This window comes from Neopelma chrysocephalum, unplaced genomic scaffold (assembly GCF_003984885.1).
Source record: "Neopelma chrysocephalum unplaced genomic scaffold, ASM398488v2 Primary Assembly neopelma1_75, whole genome shotgun sequence".
NCBI classification, from domain to species: domain Eukaryota; kingdom Metazoa; phylum Chordata; class Aves; order Passeriformes; family Pipridae; genus Neopelma; species Neopelma chrysocephalum.
Genome location: NW_020897736.1, coordinates 5,277,715 through 5,297,643, shown reverse-complemented (window position 1 = coordinate 5,297,643; position 19,929 = coordinate 5,277,715). Strand labels below are relative to the sequence as shown.

General features: G+C 40.4%; 1 protein-coding gene across 9 annotated transcripts; it reads right to left on the bottom strand.

Annotated features, from left to right (window-relative positions):
- Positions 1-12,170: 12,170 nt before the first annotated feature.
- On the bottom strand, positions 12,171-15,937 carry RAMAC (RNA guanine-7 methyltransferase activating subunit). 9 transcript variants are annotated; one of them, XM_027688507.1, is made up of 5 exons: positions 15,842-15,904; positions 15,563-15,564; positions 15,014-15,131; positions 14,309-14,483; positions 12,171-13,285 (listed from the first exon to the last, which is right to left on the bottom strand). In XM_027688507.1, exons 4-5 carry the CDS (start codon positions 14,473-14,475, stop codon positions 13,096-13,098), a joined length of 357 nt encoding a protein of 118 aa, XP_027544308.1. In that variant the 5' UTR covers positions 14,476-14,483; positions 15,014-15,131; positions 15,563-15,564; positions 15,842-15,904; the 3' UTR covers positions 12,171-13,095. The 9 variants fall into 9 exon arrangements, with proteins under 9 accessions (XP_027544308.1, XP_027544313.1, XP_027544311.1 ...); XM_027688512.1 differs by having other exon boundaries at positions 15,058-15,131; positions 15,842-15,887; XM_027688510.1 differs by lacking the exon at positions 15,014-15,131 and having other exon boundaries at positions 15,842-15,937.
- Positions 15,938-19,929: the final 3,992 nt, after the last annotated feature.

Genomic DNA, 19,929 nt, shown 5'->3' with positions numbered 1-19,929 from the left:
TTTTACCTGGGGAGGAATTTAGTGAAGTGCTCCAGGTTTTACGCACTAGGACTTATAAACTTAAATAAGCAATTCCTGTTAATTTATTTTCAGGCCTTAGCTATTTTCAGGCTGGGTTTTAGGCTTTACCCTATGGTTATCCAGTGTGAGGTACCTTGATTAAACTCTCAGAAGAAACAGACCTTGTTTGTTTGATTCCTGGTTTTGCATAATAGGGGAACTACTCAAATCCAAAAATCAAGAAAATAAAACATGGGGAGCGGGAAGGGAGAGAAAGGGAACAATTTTGTTAATCAAAGGTTAATTTATTGGACTAGGAGCAAATTTGCTTGGCTTCTTGGAAGTATTTGCTGCATGTCCTTCTAAGCTCTGCTGGGAAGGACGATGCACAGAATAGAGGGTGTGATAGACTCTAGATGTTTTATGGCACCTGCTCTGCTGTTTAGCACTCAAGTGAGAATGGGGAAAAAACTGTTAGGTTTTCACAGACTGTAAATCTAATAATTTGCAATATAACTTTCGCAGTTATTTTTTACTTGCAATCTGTGAATCTAGGTGGGAAAATTATATTACCTGTGGCCCTCTTGGTGTGACTCCTGAGCTCTTAAATGGCACTCTGAAATTTTCTGGAAGGAAAGATTAATCTTCTGAAATTATAGGTTCATGTGAGGGTCATAAATGCATAATATGGAAAGAGCATCAATTGATGTGGTTGGTGTTGGGTTAAAATACAAATTCAGATGGAACGGTTGGTGAGCCGCTTGTAAGTATTTCATCTATTCTGCCTTCCTGTCTCATTTAAGTAATTTGATTCTACAAAGGCAGCCACATCTTGCCAGTATTTTTTCATTTTGGTGACTGAACTATTACCCCTCACAGCAGGGCAGGACTAACACTTCGTAATTGCTGTGAGAGGCTGGCACATCTCTTTGACACCAGAGTCAGCCAACTGCAGCTCCCAGGGTCTTGTCTTATCTGCAGAGCTTTGTCCAAAGTATTGTGAGATCTCCCACAGTTTTCCATTATGCTGAATTGGCAGCCCTGGGAGCCCAACCTCCAGCCTTTGGCAGCAGGAGGAGCTGCTGCCAGAAATGCTCATTCAGGTTGGTGGATACGGTGAGTTGGCTCTGAAGGGGAAGAGAACTGTGGACTGTATTAAAAATTGTGCCAAAATATGAGACGTGCTTCTATTTCTGTGTCAGAAAAAAGAGCGTTAAGACTCTAATTAAAGACAAATTTGAACTTGGAGAAATTCATACCCGTCATTGGCACCTTTCATCTCTGAATTTCAGACCTAGCCCCTCTGCTATATGAATTTTCACTGCTGCAAAAGTACAAACACCAGAAGAGAGTGACACTTCATGGTTTAAATGAAATCACTTGGAAATGCTTTAAATTAGGTCTTCTGATTAGCTGCCTCACTGGATAGTGTAGTATGTGAGAGAGTAAATCAAACACTTATTTTCCTTTGCTTTGCTGTCTGTGAACAGCATTGAACAGAAGAGACAACCATCTATCTGTCTTCCAAATTATATGCTTTCTTCACAAAGGAGCCTTTGGTCTACTGCTACATGCCTGTTCAGTTTTAGAGGATAAATACAGCCCACAGTTTTAGAGGATAAATAAATCTGTGACTTCTTGTTTGCAACAAAAAAGTGTGACTGGAGGCAGGGTTGGCACAAGAGAATAAGCTATCAAGACTGTTGTGAATGTTGGAGTGGCAGCAGGGAGATGGCTGCATTTAAGGATTTTAGAGAAGAACTTATCTTAAATAATAAGGTTTGAGCCAACTGTAGAGAATAGGACTGCTGGCTATCTTATAAGTCTTATATTATCCTATATCTATATGTGTCCAGTTTTCTGAAGGACAGAACCTTTTTGAAAGAAAAAGTCAGACTTCTAAAATAAGCAAATAAGAGCATATAAACTAGGTATAACAACCTCTTTGTTTTATCCCTTTCCCCCATTTTTTCTGTTTGTAATAACCTACAAATTCTCATTCTAGATTAGATGTGGTTTCTTGAAGATGCACATTCCTCTGTTCCTCTGGTAAAGCTCAAAGTCTCTTGTTGTCACTGTAATACAAATAATAATGAGAGCATAATCAAGGTTGTATTTGTTTTGTGATTATTCTGAACACTAGAGACTAACAGTAATTATAATACCATTAAATAGTAATGGAAAAAGATTTAAAAGTAGATCATGAGACTCCTGGAAGGAGGTGAAAATCTTGCTCGCTTCACTACTGCAGGCATTGCATTCCCCTCTTTTATGGCAAAAAGAGGAACCTAAAGTGTTTTCCAAAATGCCAAGGGTCAAGAGTGCCAAAGGACAGGTTTATGTGGGAGAAACCAACTAGGAACGAATTTAGTTTCAAAAATTAGTTTCCTGTCATTTTAGTAGTGCATTTAGTAGTCAGAGATACTGCATTTAGTGCCCAGAGACAGGAATATAACTGTGAAGAAAGCAATGCTTCCGTATACCTCTATACCTCTCACCATGGGATCTGATTGCTTTATAAATCTATGCAGCCAGTGTTATGACACTATTTCAAACTTTTTTGTGGTGTGCAGATGTGAAAGCAGTATGTGATACAGCTCTATGGCCCAGACCTTTGTTCCATGAAACAATACTCAGTCCCTACATCATGGTTTGTGTGAGGTGGTATTTACCTCCCATCTTCTTTCATAATGTGTTCACAGGGTAAAACTCCTGCCATGTGCTTGAAACTTTGTGTAATCCAAGGGATAAGAACACTGCCCATCTGGAAGCCAGGTAATAGTATTGGTTGTGCTAAGACTTGGTGGCAGGGTTCCCCAGGGCCAGAGGTGTCTTTGTAGGTTCTGTGTTTTGCACATGAGATAGACCAGCTCCAAGGAGCCTTGCAGCAGCTGTGAGACACTTGCCTTGCCCTTTCTTTGGGATGGGTATGTCTTAGGGAAAAATTTGTGTAGTGTAGTCTGTCTACTTTGTCTTATGTGAGCCACAAAGTCTACCTTGGGCCCTGATTATACAGTGTCTCTGTGGCTGTTGCAGTGTTTACAGTGTTCATTTGTGAGGGAGAGATGATATACATGACCCTGGTTAATGATCCTCTAACACGCAGTGCTTCCAGTCCAAATTGGAAGACAGCATCCAAAGAGGAGGACAGACTATGCATGATAAATACCTCTCCCACTGCTGTTAGAATAGGCTCATCACAAGTGTGAAAAATGCAATTTCATTTTCCTTCAGCTTCTCAATTTCCTGTTAATACCTTTCACAGAGGAAAAAATGTTTTTGTCAAAATCATTATCATTTAAAGCCATATAAATTTGAAAGCTCTTAGAAGGCTACAAATGTGAATTAAAATACCCATTTTAATTGTTCCTTAAGTATACTGTCTTTGATTTATTCCTTTGTTTCCTTTTTTGTATAGTGAAGTTTCCTGACAAAGAGCCAATGAAAAAGATTTCTAAACTGAGTTTAGTATAATCACATTCTGGCCTGTATCAGTATTCAGGATGTATTGCTTATCTTAACCTGAACTGATGTGCTAATTTGACTTGGAAATGGAGTAAGATGTGGACACAAAGTAAACAATTGTCTGAATTAAATAAAATCATAACTACAGATCAGTGATTCCTCTGTAGTGCTTTGCTACCTAAAACAGAAGGCCTTGCTGTTACTGCATGGGAAGCTGCAGTTTATCAGCTGCTGGCAGATAATCAGCCCTGTTCCCAAATTGTGCACTCTCCAGCTTTGCCTGCAGGCCGGCAATGTCACGGGGACACACAGGGCACTGCCAGCCTTGGCAGCAGCAGACCCAGCGTGGCCCTTCCCCACCCCGGTTGTGATGCAGATGTTACATGCACGAAATCCTTCATGCATTGTAACATTTGTTTGGATTCTCAGCACGTGCAGTGGACTGACTGCTCCTATATATTTACATCTCTTGTGCTCACAGAAAAAAGTGTGGTTTATTTAGCAGCTTATTCCATAGGAATTCAAGTAAATTCTATGCTTTGTTTTCCTCGTTTTCAAGTCTGCAGTGTTCTCCACCCCCTCTGTGTTAACCCAGACAATGCCTAGTGAGGTGTCAATGATTTTGAATACCTACAGTAATTTTCTTTTTTTTAATAAGCTCCTCTCAGCTGTTGAAGCTGAGGCATTCTTGTGTAGTTCCCTGAGATTGCCATATTAAACTCCACTTGCCTTCTGCAAACAATAGTAGGAGTGTTTAGTGGAGATTTTGGTAGATGCTGTAAGGATCCTGGACTCTCCTGAGCTCAGCTGGGATCTCTGAATAGGCTGCTTTTATTCCAAGTGGTGCAGACAAAAATACTATAAGGTCACTGCCCCATGCTGTTCCACAACAAAGCTGTCCCAAAATAACCAATCTGTAGCTGATGCTAAACGGTGTAGAGGAAGAAGAGCTTCCCGTTAAGAAAGAAGGAATTGGCAATGAGCTCTAGAGGTTCAGAGAATAGGTTCAGAGAATAGCTTTCAGAGGGAAGTGTGGAAAATCTGTCCCTTAATTCATCTAAAATTGGACTGGGCAAATAACCACAAGCCCAACTACAAATGTTCTGTGTATGGAGGGATGGGATGATGGTATGGAGGCATCCCAACAGGTAGAGTGAAAAAGGATGGTGATGGACAGGAAGTAAAGAATTTTCCATTTAGATAAGACACTGTTGTAAAACCATGCTCAATTTTTGCTAAATGAAAGCAAGATGCAGATTATGATGTGGTTTTAACTCAGGATTGACATTTTGGTTGTCTTGATGCTCACTTTGGGAATAATCAAAAATTAGTTGACCTTCACTTGTTAAGATTACCTTTCCTTTTTTTGTGTGTTACAATTCTTAGTGTTTTGTAGCAATCCTTAAAGTTGCTATACTTTAGTAACAGAAAACATGAAGAGCCTGAGAAGGTTTTCTGAACCATGTCTTGGTTATGGACGTGTTTCCGCCTTTTAAACCATTGTATGGGAGGTGTGATCTAAAGAGACAGAAATTAACAGTCAGAAGCCATTCACTAGCCCATGTCCTGTAGCACTGCTGTGTGCCATATGCATGTGCAGCAAAAGTGGAGTTGAGCCAGAGAACAGCTGAGTGTGTGGACAGCTTTGAATCCAAAGTCACAACGGGACCTGCTGGGATGTCTAGGATCCTCCCCCAGAGCATTAATGAGAAATAGATGCCATATGGAGGAATTCTCTTGCCAACGGTCTGTGATGCCATCTTTGTCTTCCAGTTCTCATCAATTACAAATGGCTTTTAAATAGATTTGTATTTTATCTTCAGTTAGATGATTTCATCCTCTCAGCTACTAAGGACACTAACCTTTCAATAGACTCCTCTAGAACAAGATTTTTTATTCCTCATAAGGCATATTTTTTGCAATGGCTGCTCTATCACTCTTCTCTTTCCTTTTCCTGCATCCCCTCTTCCATGACAGCTGACCCATCCACTCCTCCCCTCACCACTGTATTTTCTTTTCTTTTGCTGTAGATGCAAAGAACAACTTTACCTTTTCTGTTTTTTGAAACTCAGATGTTTAACTATGTAATTCTAGTTGTTTGCATTAACATTTTTGCATCAACTTGTTTCTTTTTTAAAAAAAGCAAGCTCTGTAATACTTACAAGTCTGGAATTTTGCTCACCCTTGCAATGATTGTATGGTGTGTGCGAGAATGTTTATAAAATCAATTAAATATACGTGAATAGCAAATTCAATACAGTAACTGTCACAAGTTTTATTGATGTGGAATCCAGTCTGCATAGATTGCCCTCTCATTTTTAATTCACCTCCATAAAATTCAGTGTTAACTATCAAACTGGATTACATGTACCTCTTAGCTATGATGAGGCTGTCTTTATGCCACTTAAATTTTTTAAGGTCTTTTCTACTACACCCATAGCATTAGAATCACTTATTTTTTAGTGTAGGTCTTGCTTTGAGAGCTTCCTAGACCACAGAATTCCATACATATATGCTATATATAACTATGGAGTGACATAAAGACAGTGTTTAAATCAAGTCACTGCCTTCATAGTATCTTTGGGTTTAGTAAAAAAAATATTTTAAAATCAGCAAACAATTTAATTTGCTCACCAGAATGTTTCTAATGCATTGTGCTGGGACATCAGACCCCAGCTGAGATTTATAAACCATACCTATGCTTCATATGGAGTAGCCCCTGCCTGGTAGGTTTTGTAGCCAAAATACAGAGCACAGAGGAGGAAAACAGGGCAGACAACCACAGTTTTACAGATGGAAACTGAGACACAAAAGCATTAAATGTGATTTGTAGCTGAGCATGTAACACACATGTCTGGTTCTATTTTTGAAAACATCGTTTTCGCTTTCTTTTTAGTTCAGAAAGCATGACTGGAACCGTGGCAAAATTGTCTTTTTAGAATTTTAAAGTAGCTTTAAAAGGTCTTGTCTTCAGAAGTGCTCAAGAATATGACAAACTAGTAACAGATATATCTGACATAAGCAGCCTGGTGCCTGGATAGGAAGGAGAGAGTAAAAGCAGAATCAGATTAAAAAAAATTTTTTAGGTCAGTAGTAAGAATATGCCTAATGCAGGTGTGAAGTAAGATTAGGCTGACCTTTTATTACCTGGCACTAAATCCATTTTGTCTCTGAAAACTAAAATCCTGCTGGTGAGGTCTAAAGAGGTTCTTCAATTGGATTTACCCAGACTGCAGGATATGTGATAAATAGCGATTTGTTTATTGTCCCTTGCATCTGTCCACCTTACTTAAGGACTTAAACTCTGCCAGTGTAATGAGCCAGCTGCTTAACTGCTTCCAGATTCTGTATTCTGCAGGCTTGTTCTGTGATGGGAGGTCCCTGGAGTCTGTGGAGGAAGGAATTCGTCTTTTTTATTTTTATTTTTTCGTTTTGGTTTTGTTTCCCTCCCCCCAGGCTGTGCTGTGGCCATAGTCAATTGATGACCAACAGTCAAATCTTAACACTTACTCTCCTCTGCAGAATACATGAGGAAGTAGCCATGAAACGCTCCTTTAGCTCAGCCATGCTCCTTCCCTTCACTGCCAGAGCTGTACAATGTACCTTTCCACTCCCATCTTCTCTTAGAACGTAAGAAAAATAAAATTAATTGTTCTGATGGAAGCATCCTCTGAGTTGCAGGGATGGAAAAATAGGATTTGCCTATGTTGGCAATTTAAGGTAAAGCTCCTTTACATTCTTACAGGAGTTTAGCTGTAGCTGGGGTTTAGAGGAGCAGATGGGTACCCCAGGCTTGATGCTCCATCAGCTCCCCTCAGAGTGGGTGTTCCAAGTGTGTGGCTTGTAGCTGAGTAATATGAGCTTGACCTGAGAAGAATGTGTGTCCCCACTGAGCTCTTGCACTAACCTGATCTAAGCTCCAGAGGTTTGCTATTCTGTATTTAAATGCTCATACCATTAAAACCACTGAAGCAGTATTCTTAAACATACTTTGGTTTAGATCTCAGTGGGACTTTTAAATCAAGAGGACGTGATGACTGAAAACCAGGCTTTTGCTATGGAAAAAATAATTTTCTTGTTATGTAAAAAGAATATGTAATTATTTGGGGCTGGTTGTTTTTGGCAGTTATTACTGTTTATTTTTCTTGAGCACATTTTCAATAGAAAAATGTATCATTTCAAGCATTTGTTCAGAAATAAACTTCAGACATGACTTTGGACAAAAAGCATCCACTTTCTGATCATGCTAAACCTGACCAAAAGCTGTATGAAATATCTTACAGTGTGTTTGGGCTTCTAACCTCTATCTCGACAGTACTGATTATAATCTTAAGTAATTTATGTGGGTATATAAATACCAAATTGTCTTTCTTCACATGGAACAAGAGCATTGAAAAAGGTTAGTCTCTTAATCATTTTTTAATATGTAACATGTCTCAGTTTGAAGCTTCTGCTTAAATCCTTGAAGAATATTTTTTTCATGGATGAGGTTGAGCCTTCATTATTTTTGTACTTGTATAACAAATAACTACATTATTTTCCTGACTTGAACTCGTCTCTTGAATAGATAAGTTTTTTTGTCTTCAAACAACAAACAGGAGCAGCTTTGATCCTTGTTATTGAGACATCTTTTATTAATGAAGCAAAGTTTGAATTATACAATATGCAACAACAACAAAAAAATGACAATAGAAGGCAGACCATACTGGTGGAGTCGTCCAGCTGTTGAAATATGATTTGGAAAAAAAAAGTCTCTGTGTTAGGATAAAGACAACAGTAATTTGTTTTTGTGCTAGTCACAAATAACACAGAAGGTAAGCATTGATATGATTTACCCTGTTGTGTGTTTTATTAAGAGTTGGAGTAAAACATAGTTATTAGCAACTTCCACCATCTTTTGTAATACATTTGCATTTTAACAGGGCAGGGTACTTGGAAAGTCAGGGGTGAGCTCTGTAGAAGTAACACTTTGGCATTGCTGTTTCACACAAGCAAATGAGGACTGACAACCACTAAGTGCAATCCAGGCTTTCTGAAGAAAAATATAGGCCATGGTAAACACAAAAATACATTCCAGCCTGCAGGGCCTAATCAAAAAATAAACCTCTTGAGAGGCAAAATCATTGTGCACCACCACAGTACGGTTGCCATCAGCTCTCCTGGCAGTGCTGGAGCCGCTGGATCAGTTTTGATCTCCTGATTTACCTCCGTGTGTCTCGAATCAGGCTGCATTTTTCCTAGGTGCTTTCAGGGAAACCTGATCTGCCCTATAATCTTGCTTAGCTCCTGGGCATTAGAGTATCAGCACTGTGCATAATTCAAGCAGGGTTATGCAGCTCTCTTCTAACATACAGGGACAAGGGGACAGATTACAGTAATTTCTCCTGATTGGCAAATGAAAGGCAAGGGAGATGCAGTTTTGTTAAATTGCTCCCAAGGCAGTCGGTAGCTGCTGTAGGGAGCAGTCCTGTTTTCCCTTCCTTCGTGCTTCATGTTCCTACTCTTTTGTTTTTCAGAGTTAGAGAAGGTATGACTGCACAATTGGGCCAGCCAGCAAAATTCCCCAGAGTTGCGTAATTCAGAGATTTTTGTCCTCCCTAAGGAATAGGGCTGGTGGCAGGTAAAATCTTCCATTTAATTTAATACAAAAAGCTTTTTCCCTGCATCTCAGTATAAGAAGCAAATGTGGACATGTTTCTTGGTTAAGCAGAATATTTATTAGCAAATTGTATGAGTATGAGTTTAAATATATTCAAATAAATAACTCCTGCAATATATTAAAATATATTTAAATATAGATTAAATATCTTTCTTGTTCTAGGAGTTGAATGTTGATTATATTTATATCGCAAATTACATTTGTCATGTAATGACATGGAGTGCTGGCCTGGATGCTTACAAGCTCTTCAGAAGGGATAGGCAAGGTAGGAGAGGTGGAGGGGTGGCTCTATATGTTAGAGACTCTCTTGACTCTGTAGAACTTAAAGTCAGTAATGATAAGGTTGAGTGCCTGTGGATCAGAATCGTTTGTCTTCCCAGTCTGAAATCTCTACTAGAGAGCTTCTTGAAAGTAGTTCAGTTCCAACTAATCTTTCAAAGCACATCTGCACATTTCTATTCCCAGCTGCAGAGACTGGATAAAATAAAGGTTGAATAGCATTGAAAACCTGTAAAACTGGATCTCACAAATCACACTAAGATTTTTTTTTTTTTTACTGTGCACTTTCTTTTGCCTTCAAGTATCTAGGGGCTTAGCTGTGATTTGAAAGCCTTTAGCATTTTTTCAAGTGCTAGTTAAGAAATTGTATGGAAGCTATTGAATTTTCTTAGTTGTTTGCCACAGCACCTGTAATTTATCATGATTATTCTTCAGTATCAATTAACAATCCATGCAAAATTGCTATATGTGTTCAAGAATGGATTTAGAACTGCTGCAAAGCCTTATTCATAACTTTGTGTTAACACTCTTGGTAATGTGGCAGTCATTTTTTAGTACATAACCCTTATCTTTGTTTTATTCATGATAATAATGATGTCTGAGCAAATGTCAGATGGAAGAGATCTCTTAAAGTCAGATTCCAGATTTAATGTTTACCCTGCAATCTCCAGCATAGTTAAAGCAAACAATTTCTGTAGTGTTTGAAATTGCAAATGTTAAAGTTACTCAGCTTCAGTTTTGTCATCTGTAACACACTGTGATGCACAAACCATAACTGCAGGCAACACTTAACTGGTTTTATTTAGCTTGGACTTTATCATAAATACTAATTCATTGAAGTGGAAACTGAGGTAATATATCTTGAATTCTATTTACCTTTCTGTCTGGTGCAAGACATGCCTTTATTTAGCAATGTACTCTTTTCCCCTCCCTACATCCCCTGAAATTAGACTCTTGCCGTAATTGTTCCAAGGAAAAGTTTTGTAAATAATACAGGCCCTTAAAGCTGAATTGAGAGCTCTACTGGTAAGGCAGATGGAGTCAAGAATGTAAAAACACAAGCTGGGAAGCTGTACTGGCCTGTCTCTCTTCTAGTCTCATAGTCAAGAAACTCAGAATAAGACAGCTGAGACCGTAAAATGTGTGATTGTAATTCATAACTTCCACCTAGACCATCCTGATCTGTCTGCTTCTACAGCTTGGCCACAACGTTGTAGATAGGATTTGCCATTTTCTGGAATACTGCACCACCTTCCATTTTTTGGAATGCTTAGCTGCACATCCCTGGAGGAGTGCTTCACCATGCCATCATGAACATGGGCTGAGCTGGGGATGTTCAACCAGGACGAGAAGCTGGGGAGACCTTATAGCACCTTCCAGTACCTAAGGGGGCTACAGGAGAGCTGGAGGGGGACTTTTAACAACGATATGTAATGACAGGACAAGGAGTAATGGCTTCACACTGAAAGAGGGAAGCTTTAGACAATATTAGGAAGAAATTCTTTACTGTGAGGGTGGTGAGACACTGGCACAGGTTGCTCAGAGAAGTTGTGGGTTCCCCATCCCTGGAAGTGTTCAAGGCCAGGTTGGATGGGGCTTTGAGCAACCTGGGATAGTGGAAGGTGTCCCTGCCCATGGCAGAGGGCTGGAACTAGTTGATCTTTAAGGTCCCTTCCAACATAAGCCATTCTAGGACTCTTCATTCACTAGCTGAAAAATAATAATATAAAATAGTTGTTGGGCTTGAGGAAAGGCAACAGATGAAACAGAATGTGTTCCTTCTGCTGGGTTTTATTTCAACCTGAGATGCTACTCCAGATGGTAAGGAAGAACATCCTGGCACAGCCTGACTTCCGTGGCATAGCTGGCAGCATCAGGCTCTTCGCAGAAAGACATGCACTCCCTTCTTGGAGTCAGGAGGATTTGGCACTTCGTGTGATTCTGCATTAAAAGGGGAATTCCACTGTACCAACTTGCAGGTTCTCCATAGTGCACAGGTAAGAACTTAGCATGATTTTGTATCTCCCTTTGTAAAGGCTCTGCTATATTAATGAGGGTTAAAAAAAGTGCATTTCATCCAGTAGAACTCCTTAAAGGAAAAACAAACCTCTCATGAAAAGATTTCTAACTGAATTCGAGGCAAATACTTCAGGGAGTAGCATATTAAAAAAGTGTTATATCAAAGAGCACCTACTTAGATAGGTGAAGACACTTGTGTCAGCTTTTGTATCACACACCATGTAGAAGCTACATACAGTGAGTGTTTCTAAGATCAAGAGTAAACACTCTTTAGCTCTTAAAAGCATCTGATGATCTGGGGGACTGTGCTTTTGACTTCTATACTTTGTCTTTAAATCAAGATGCACTAATTTGTGCTCCTTATCACATAATGCCATGACTTTTACAGCAGTCAGCAGGGATGAGTCTGTGTTTCTGTACAGCAGCTGAAGAAAATGTCAAGTACAAAGACACGCACTGCTCTCCTGATACAAATTAGCTTATCACGTAAATGGGGAAATAGAGAACTCTGACCCTATTATAGCAGAATGTAAGATAGTGGATTAACACTCCAGACTTCTAATTAATCACAGTGTGTCTCATCCTCCTGATTGCAGCTGAGTAGGCCATTCTTCTACGTTAAATCCACAGCTGTCCAGTATTAACATTTATCTGTCAGTACAGCCCCTTGTGCAGCTATTGGCAAAGGTGACAATGTTGCAATCCTGCATGGTTGAAAAATAGGTTTCAGAAATATTCAGAAACATCCTTACATGTGAACTATACCTTTATTGTGTGAATACTTAAAAAAATCCCCATAAATCTTAAATTCTAAGAAGTGAATAACACTCTGCTCTGCTTATGCTATTTTCTCATGCAGGTACAAGTACAGAGCAGTACTGATCATGGTTCCTCTATAACATGCACAAAGTGTTTTATACAAACTACAATATCATCAAAGGTTTACAGGTTTAGTAAAATGGGAATTCCAAAATGTGTTGCATACATACCAAACTTATTTAAGATCACACAGATTAATCTGATTCCACTTCTGAGGTAAACTTGTATATCACTGAACTGCTACAACAAGAAGAGCCATATTTAACTACTTATTTTTATTCCAACTTTCAGACCACGTTTTAAGAGGAATTCTGCAAATGAATTGAAGCCATTGAGTAAACAGACACTGTGCTGACCCCAGAAAATATATCTGTAATAGGATCTCTCTGCTAAGTTTTAAGGTATGTGAAACCAAACTAAACTTTTCTCACCATCAAAAGCCAAACTAAGAATTTCTCTCCACAAAAAGACACGGTATGTTATTTTCAAAAAGAACTATCTTAAGGCAATGTGCCACTACTACAGGCTGCACACAAACCACAGCTATCCTCCCCGACCTGTTTTTTTTCTAAAATCTGACAGAAATCTCAGTGGTGGAACAGAAGGTGTGTACTAGTACATATTCAGACAAAAGGACGAGATAGAAATTTAATCTAAAATCTACAGACTCTAAACAAACTCTGTATAATACGCTTTTATTATTCATAACAGGAATTCCCTTTTTCATTTCACACTACAGAGAAACAGCAACAGACTGATTCTTCAGTTATCTGTAAAACTGTGGAAAAATAAAAAAACTGAAAGCTAACTGAATTTATTACATAGCATTACTGGACTTTCAATCCCCAGGTACATCAGTAGGGATGGTAGCGAGGTCCTGGGTTGTAGGAGTTGTAGCCGTATTGTCCGTAGTGGGATGAGCCGTATTGTCCTTGTCTGTGCTGCTGGTAGTTATTACCCCAACCTCTTTCTGGCCTCTGATTAGACCTGTAGTCACCTTGCCAGTTGTATCTGTCCCCTCTGAAATATCTGCCATCTTGAAACCTGCAATGAAAAGAAATATCAAGTTTTGACATAAATTATGAAGTTTGCATAAGGACCACTTTATGGCCACAGTGTAGATGTAAGAGTTCATGAGTTCAAAGAGCCACAGAGTTTTCTAAGAACATTTCCTTAAACAATCACCTTTTTCTAATTACCTTCTTTTAAACAGAATCTGATTCTGTGTTTAACTTAATTACAAGCTTCTAAGGTGAGAAAAAGTTAAAATGTTGTCCTCCTTTTCTTCAGATAAGGCACAAATCCTATTTAGATATTTAGCTAAAAAGTCTTCCCAATTGTTAGATGGACTGAATTTAACTACTTTATATTAAAGGCTGGTGTTAATATTACCACATGTACTATATGCTGTAATTGTTGTTTTTCAGTCACTCAAATGTCAGATGTAAATGTCCAAAATTCCATAAAAAGCTGTGATTACATCCTGAATAAATAATTCAAAGTATTTTGCTTTGGCAGGTAACATTGCACTTGCTAGACAGATTAGATGATTGATTTTAGTCGTTTTTACTAGATAAAAGAACCACAGGCTAATCTTACAAAGTACAGCAAATATTTAGGTTACAAATTAAATGTTTATCTGTTGCTAGCTGTCCAGAATTCACACTATTAGCTTGTTCCTTTGCACATTTTACTTCCAGTTATCATCCAACAGAAGATAGGCTGCTTAGTTTTGCAGAACTCCCATCTTTCTCCTCTGGAAAAATGTTCCTGGCTGAGCAGTAACAAACCCCAGGGCAGTGGGTTCAGTGGTTCCAGTTCATTCTTTACTGAAAATCAAATTATTTAGTACTTTAATACACAATGCAAAAATTTTGTCTATCAATACACAGAAAATATAAAACCTCAACACTTTTCAGAGAAGATTATTTCTCTTAAGCATAGCTGCCTGTGAAGTAACAAGATACTTCTATTAACAGGACAAATTCCTAGATTTCTTCTGAAATAAATAATCATTTAACTATATACTCGTGAAACTACCAAGATTTTAAAAAAAAAAATCAGTACCGATCTCTGTTTCTCTGGTTGCCACCAGATCTGTTTCTCCATTCTTCAACTATAGGAGGGGGATCTGCAGGGCGTTTCAGGTATTCTTGGTATTCTTTATCTTCTGATGTGAATCGATGAGCAAACATCGTTTCATAATTCGGGGGCATGTCAGCCAAGGAAGTCATTCTGAAAACTTTAAACATGAACACAACAGAAGTGGCTTTAGCAATGTATGATGACTCTCATTGTAATAGCTACCAAAATCCACTTAATGAAAACAAAGGACAGTGAAAAGTTACACTCAGATTAACACAGCTTTTGGGCAGACACCAGATATGATTAATAGAAAAAAGTACTTCTTCAGAACACATTCCACAACCACTCCTAATCCACTTTTGACAGGAAAAACATTACTATGATCAGCTTGAAAAGTTTGCTAAGGTAAGGTATCATGGAAAGCCTACAAACACACATAGAAGATAAGCAAAATAATTAGGTTTGCAATAATTTATGTGTTAATAATTTGATTCTGGGAAAGGACAGCACGTAAGAGGATGCAAAATTACCTCATAATATGCCTCTCTAATGCAATTTGTGTTTAAGGCCTTAGTTTCCTTATTTTTATATATGTGCATTTGCTCTTCGGACATTGGTGCTATCTGGTACTGGCCATCAGAAGAAATCTGGGCTTAATGGCAGACACAGCGTGAGCTCTACGCTCACTGTTTTAACGACCCCAGGTAACTTAGAGTATTTAAAGCCTTTGCCTGTAGACTTCCTGATTAATCTCTTCTGCTGTTTCCCAAAGATTTGCTGGCAGGACCACTATTCACTTTGCAAACTGGAAGGAAAGGAAGGAAGGATGAAACTCTTTTCTCCTAGACCCCGGGAGGTAAAATATATACCCTCACTGATCAAGCCCAGTTTTGGGCTTCTTTCCACTGTACCCATGAGCAGCTCCAGTATAAGGTAAGTGGGGGGTTTACAGGGAATCAGCACCGCACTCCTGCGGCCCGAACTGCCCTCTCGCCAGGACAGGGCAGGGGCTGCTGCCTCCAGACCCATCCGCAGCCCCCCCTCCACCAGTGACGCAGCGCACACCTCTCTGCAGCAGGTGTAGGAGTTGTTCCTGCAGGATGCCCAGTGACTTCATCCTCTCTTCTGCCATGAGCTAACCTCGTTAGTTTTTATTACAAGTCATCTCCGAGGAATTTCGCTCCTCGAGTCTATCCCGGCTCGGGGTGCGGGGGTAGCGCTGCCCTGGGGACCCACCGCTGCAGCTTCTCGCGAGCAGCGGGCGCTGCTCCCCGCACGGTTCGTGCTGTTAAACATCACACCCACCCCTGGGGGCCGGTAACGGGGACACCCGTCACCTTCCTCCCCCTCGGGCCAAGCACCGCGCAAGGGAGCGGACTGGCTCCCTCAGGGGGGCTCCCGCCGGAGCCCCTTCCCCTCACGGCGGGCCGGGCAGAGCTGAGGGGGGCAGCGGGTGCCGGATGCCGCCCCCTCCTTCCCTCGTCCCCCACGGCCGCCCCCGCCATCGCCCCTCACCGCCTCAGCCGCCGGAGCCGCGCCGAGATCCCGCCTCTTCCGGGCCGGGCCCCGCCGCTTCCCCCCCGGCCGGGCCGGGCGGTGCCACGGGGGTGGGACGGGCGAGTCCGCTAAGTCAGGGTTTGATACAAAGCGCGTTGGCGTCAATAGTGTTGAGGTTTGTGCGGCACTTTCCTTCGCTGCCACGCGACACTTGAAATCACAAAATTAACTAGTTTGGAAAAGACCTCTGAGATCATCGAGTCCAACCTTTGACCCAACACCACCTTGTCTACTAGACCATGGCACTAAGTGCCACATCCAGTCTCTTCTTAAACACCTCCGGGGACGGCGGCTCCACCACCTCCCTGGGCAGCCCATTCCACATTCCAATGCCCGATCACTCTCTGTAAAGAACTTCTTCCTGACGTCCGACCTAAACCTTCCCTGGTGTAGCTTAACACTGTGCCCTCTTGTCCTACTGCTGGTTGCCAGGGAGAAATGCCCGACCCCCACGTGGCTACAGCCTCCTTTCAGGGAGTTGTAGAGAGTGATGAAGTCTCCCCGAGCCTCCTTTTCTCCAGGCTGAACAGCCCCAGCTCCCTCAGCCCCTCCTCATAGGACTTGTGCTCCAGACCTTTCACCAGCCTTGTTGCCCTTCTTTGGACACTCTCCAGCACCTGAATGTTTGGATTTTAACCGAAAGGTGTGACTGAAAAGGGTGAAGTGAGCACGGTGCCTGCAGCTGTAAGCCTGTGGCTGTCAATAATGGTATTTAAGTGTGTTTCTGGTATAAAAAAACACCTTAGGGATGTGTTGACTGCTTCGAGGGGAAAGAAAGATGACGTGAAGCCTTTTGGCAGCTAAATAATTCTGCATAAACCAAAATAATTCTGTGTTGGCACTGCTTCAGCAACACATTTACGTTCCCACCTGGTGCTGTAGATAGTGGTCATTCCTGTCACCTTTAGTACAGGTGATGTGTGAGCCTCAAAACTTGGTTGCTAAGCAAGGCCCTGTGCGGGTGAATGGCAAGATGTGAGGAATCACAGAATATGCCGAGTTGGAAGGGACCCACAAAGATCATCAAGTCCAACTCAGCCCTGCATGAGACCATTCCCAAGAGTCACCATGTGCCTGAGAGCATAGTCCAAACACTTCTTGAACTCTGTCAGGGTTGGCACTGTGACCACTTCCAACCACCCTCTGGGTGAAGAACCTCTTTCTAATATCCAACCTAAACCTCTCCCTGACACAACTTCAGGACATTCCTTCGGGTCCTGTCACTGGTCACAACAGGGAAGAGATCAGTATCTGCCCCTCTTCTCCTCCTGCGGAAGTTGTAACTGGAATGAGGTCTCCCCTTAGTCTTCTCTTCTCCAGCTGAACAGACCAAGTGCCCTCAGCTGCTCCTCATCTGGCTTCCCCTCAAAGCCCTTCACCATCTTCGTTGTCCTCCTTTGGACATTCTCTAATGGCTTAATATATTGCAGTGCCCAAAACTGCCCCAATATTCCAGGTGGAGAGCAGAGTGGGACAATCCTCTCCCTTGCCCAGCTGGCGATGCTTTGCCTGATGCTCCCCTGGACAGAGTTGGCCCTCCTGGCTCCCAGGCCACTTCTGACTCATATTCAACTTGCCATCAACCAAGCTGTGCCTCCCCCTGTACTGCTGCCACCCGGGCTGTTACTGCTCATCTGTGAAGTGCCACGGTGGTTAAGAACAGCTCGCAGCCTAAAGGATCTGTGATATTGGGGTGCCGTGTGACTCCCCCCTCGGAACGACTGGTGGCATCAAGACCTTCCTGTAGCAGAAATGGTGTCAATGTCCCTGTCAATGTTTGCCTTTTTTCCACAGCGCTGATGTCTTCGCAGTGCTGGCTAATTTCCACAACACTTAAGCCAATGATTTTTAAATGGTCTCTTGTGCTGTGTATGAGAAATGGATTTTTTATAGGACCCTTTCAGAAAGCAATGGTTTTTTACAAGCTCTGCTAGAGACTCTATCGCTTGCAGGCACTAGCAAAGCATAGAAACTGATAATCAAGTAGATCACTTGAAACAAAATACCCCAGCAACAGCAATAAAGGCATCCAATTCTCCAAAAATATTAGACCAGAATGAGTGCCCTTTGTTTGATATAAACAGCAATAATTACAATCTGCTCTCCTGTGTGACCTACAGCAGGAGTGTATTGTCACTTGCAGAATAGAAATGATGACCTCAATCCAAACAGCCTAATGCAAATATCTTAGCCTAGATAGCTAGTTCTAAGCCAAACCAATTGTCATAGAGGCTGAAAAATATTATATTTTAGCTTAAGTTTTCCCTGTATAATCCTTGTTCTACCAACTGCCCTTTGAAATGGGCAGAATTAAGTAGGATTTTATTTCTTCTCCAGACATGTTTCATTTTGATCACTGGATATTGTAGTTTTGGGTGTGTCTACTGAGGATTTCATGCATAAAATTAATGAGATGATCCTTAATAAAAGGAGACACTTTTTTGTTTTTGAGGCTCTAGTCTGCTGTTTCATGGGTGACATTTTTCATTAAAAGACCAAACTTAATATTAAACTTTTAATTACAGACTCAAGTCATCCATACAGTTAATCATGTGCATAATCTAAGCATATATATAAGTTCTGTTGAAGGCACAGGCCCGCTGTAATGCTGTGAGCAGTGTATTTCACAAATTGCAGTTTTGCTGAGGTGCTCTCATCAGCATATTCTGCATAGAAAAACACTTGCAGGGAATGGCTAAATCAGAATGGCACATAATTATCTAAATAATATACATATACATGATGCTTGTGCTTTGTTTCTTTTTTCATTATGTGTCTTTATGCTTTATATGGGTTGTAACATCAAGAAGGAGATCATGATTCAATATCCTAAGCTTTCTCGCAGATGTTGTACCAAAATTCAAACTGCATTAAAAAAACCAAAGTGACAGATGATTTTTTAGGGAATAAAGACACTCAAAAATTAATATTGTCACGGAGTAGAACTTTCAACACCCCATAAATGCATCGCATAGCACATACCTACAGAGTAAGTGCCCAAATACTTGAAAGGTCGAGCTCCAAGTGCTGTCAAGACTGAGAACTTGATAATCCACTCTTGCAATCTTTCCGCTCACTTCAAGGCTCTCTGGGTAATTAATGTGTTGTTTTTGTATGAAAACGATCTTGTAATCAGCATCTCTGAAGTCTACTGTAGTGTAATAAAGCCTCAAAGGGTTTGCTTTTTTTTTCTGTGGATTTCATTATGTTAAATAACGTGCTGTTAGATGAAGTCTTATCTTCTGAATTTTAAACTAAGAGTTGTTCCTCTTAGCCTATCAGAAATTAATGTATTTTTGTAGAAAAGATCTTCCTGACTGAACAAAGCAATATGTGCTAAAACTAGCAAAGTCTTGCTTGCCTTGAAACAATGGAAAATACCAGTTCTTTTTATAACTGTTTAGCCTTGATAACTCATGCTGTTCTGTCACAGGACTTTGTATTTGATGTTTTACATGAATTCCCAGCTTCTGGACTCATGTGTTTTCATTATACTCAACTTTCATTTGAAAATTAATTTCTAGCCCTTGTTATTACAGACACTTATTGGGAAAAGAAGTAAGTCTGCTCTACAGGATAACCAGCCTGTGCCAAGAAGCAAAAGGAAAATATTATTCAAGTTGTATTTGTTTAAAATCTTTTATCTTTTGCAATTTTCTGTTTCTTTAAGACTAGGTTCATTGCTCTATCTCAGTAGAGCTTGACAGCTGTGACATTTTTAATGAAAAGTCAGCATGTGTCTATCTCAGTAGCAGGAGAAAAGGAGAACTACTTTTTTTTTTTGTGCATTTCTATATCTTTAAACAGGAGGAATCCTTTTTCTTCAGTGTTAATATCTACCTTGAGAAATCAACTAAGGAACTAACATCACTTGTAATTTGGGCCTGTCTGATTGAGGGAATATTTGTCTATAAACGAATAAGCAGAGAAACCTCCATAGATGGTTATGGATGCTCCTGGGGATTTTTAGTAATAAAGTAATATATCAGAAAATATTTTAGTGAAAATTTGTCTTCAAAACTCTGATTTTTTTTTTCTTAGCTTGC

What these genes read in the sequence shown, in the direction of transcription:
- RAMAC (XM_027688506.1), bottom strand. Translation starts at nt 14,493, where the DNA reads ATGTTTAAAGTTTTCAGAATGACTTCCTTGGCTGACATGCCCCCGAAT. An exon ending in AACCAGAGAAACAGAGATCG is followed by an intron (nt 13,286 to 14,308) that starts GTACTGATTTTT and finishes TTTTCATTGCAG; the next exon opens with GTTTCAAGATGGCAGATATT.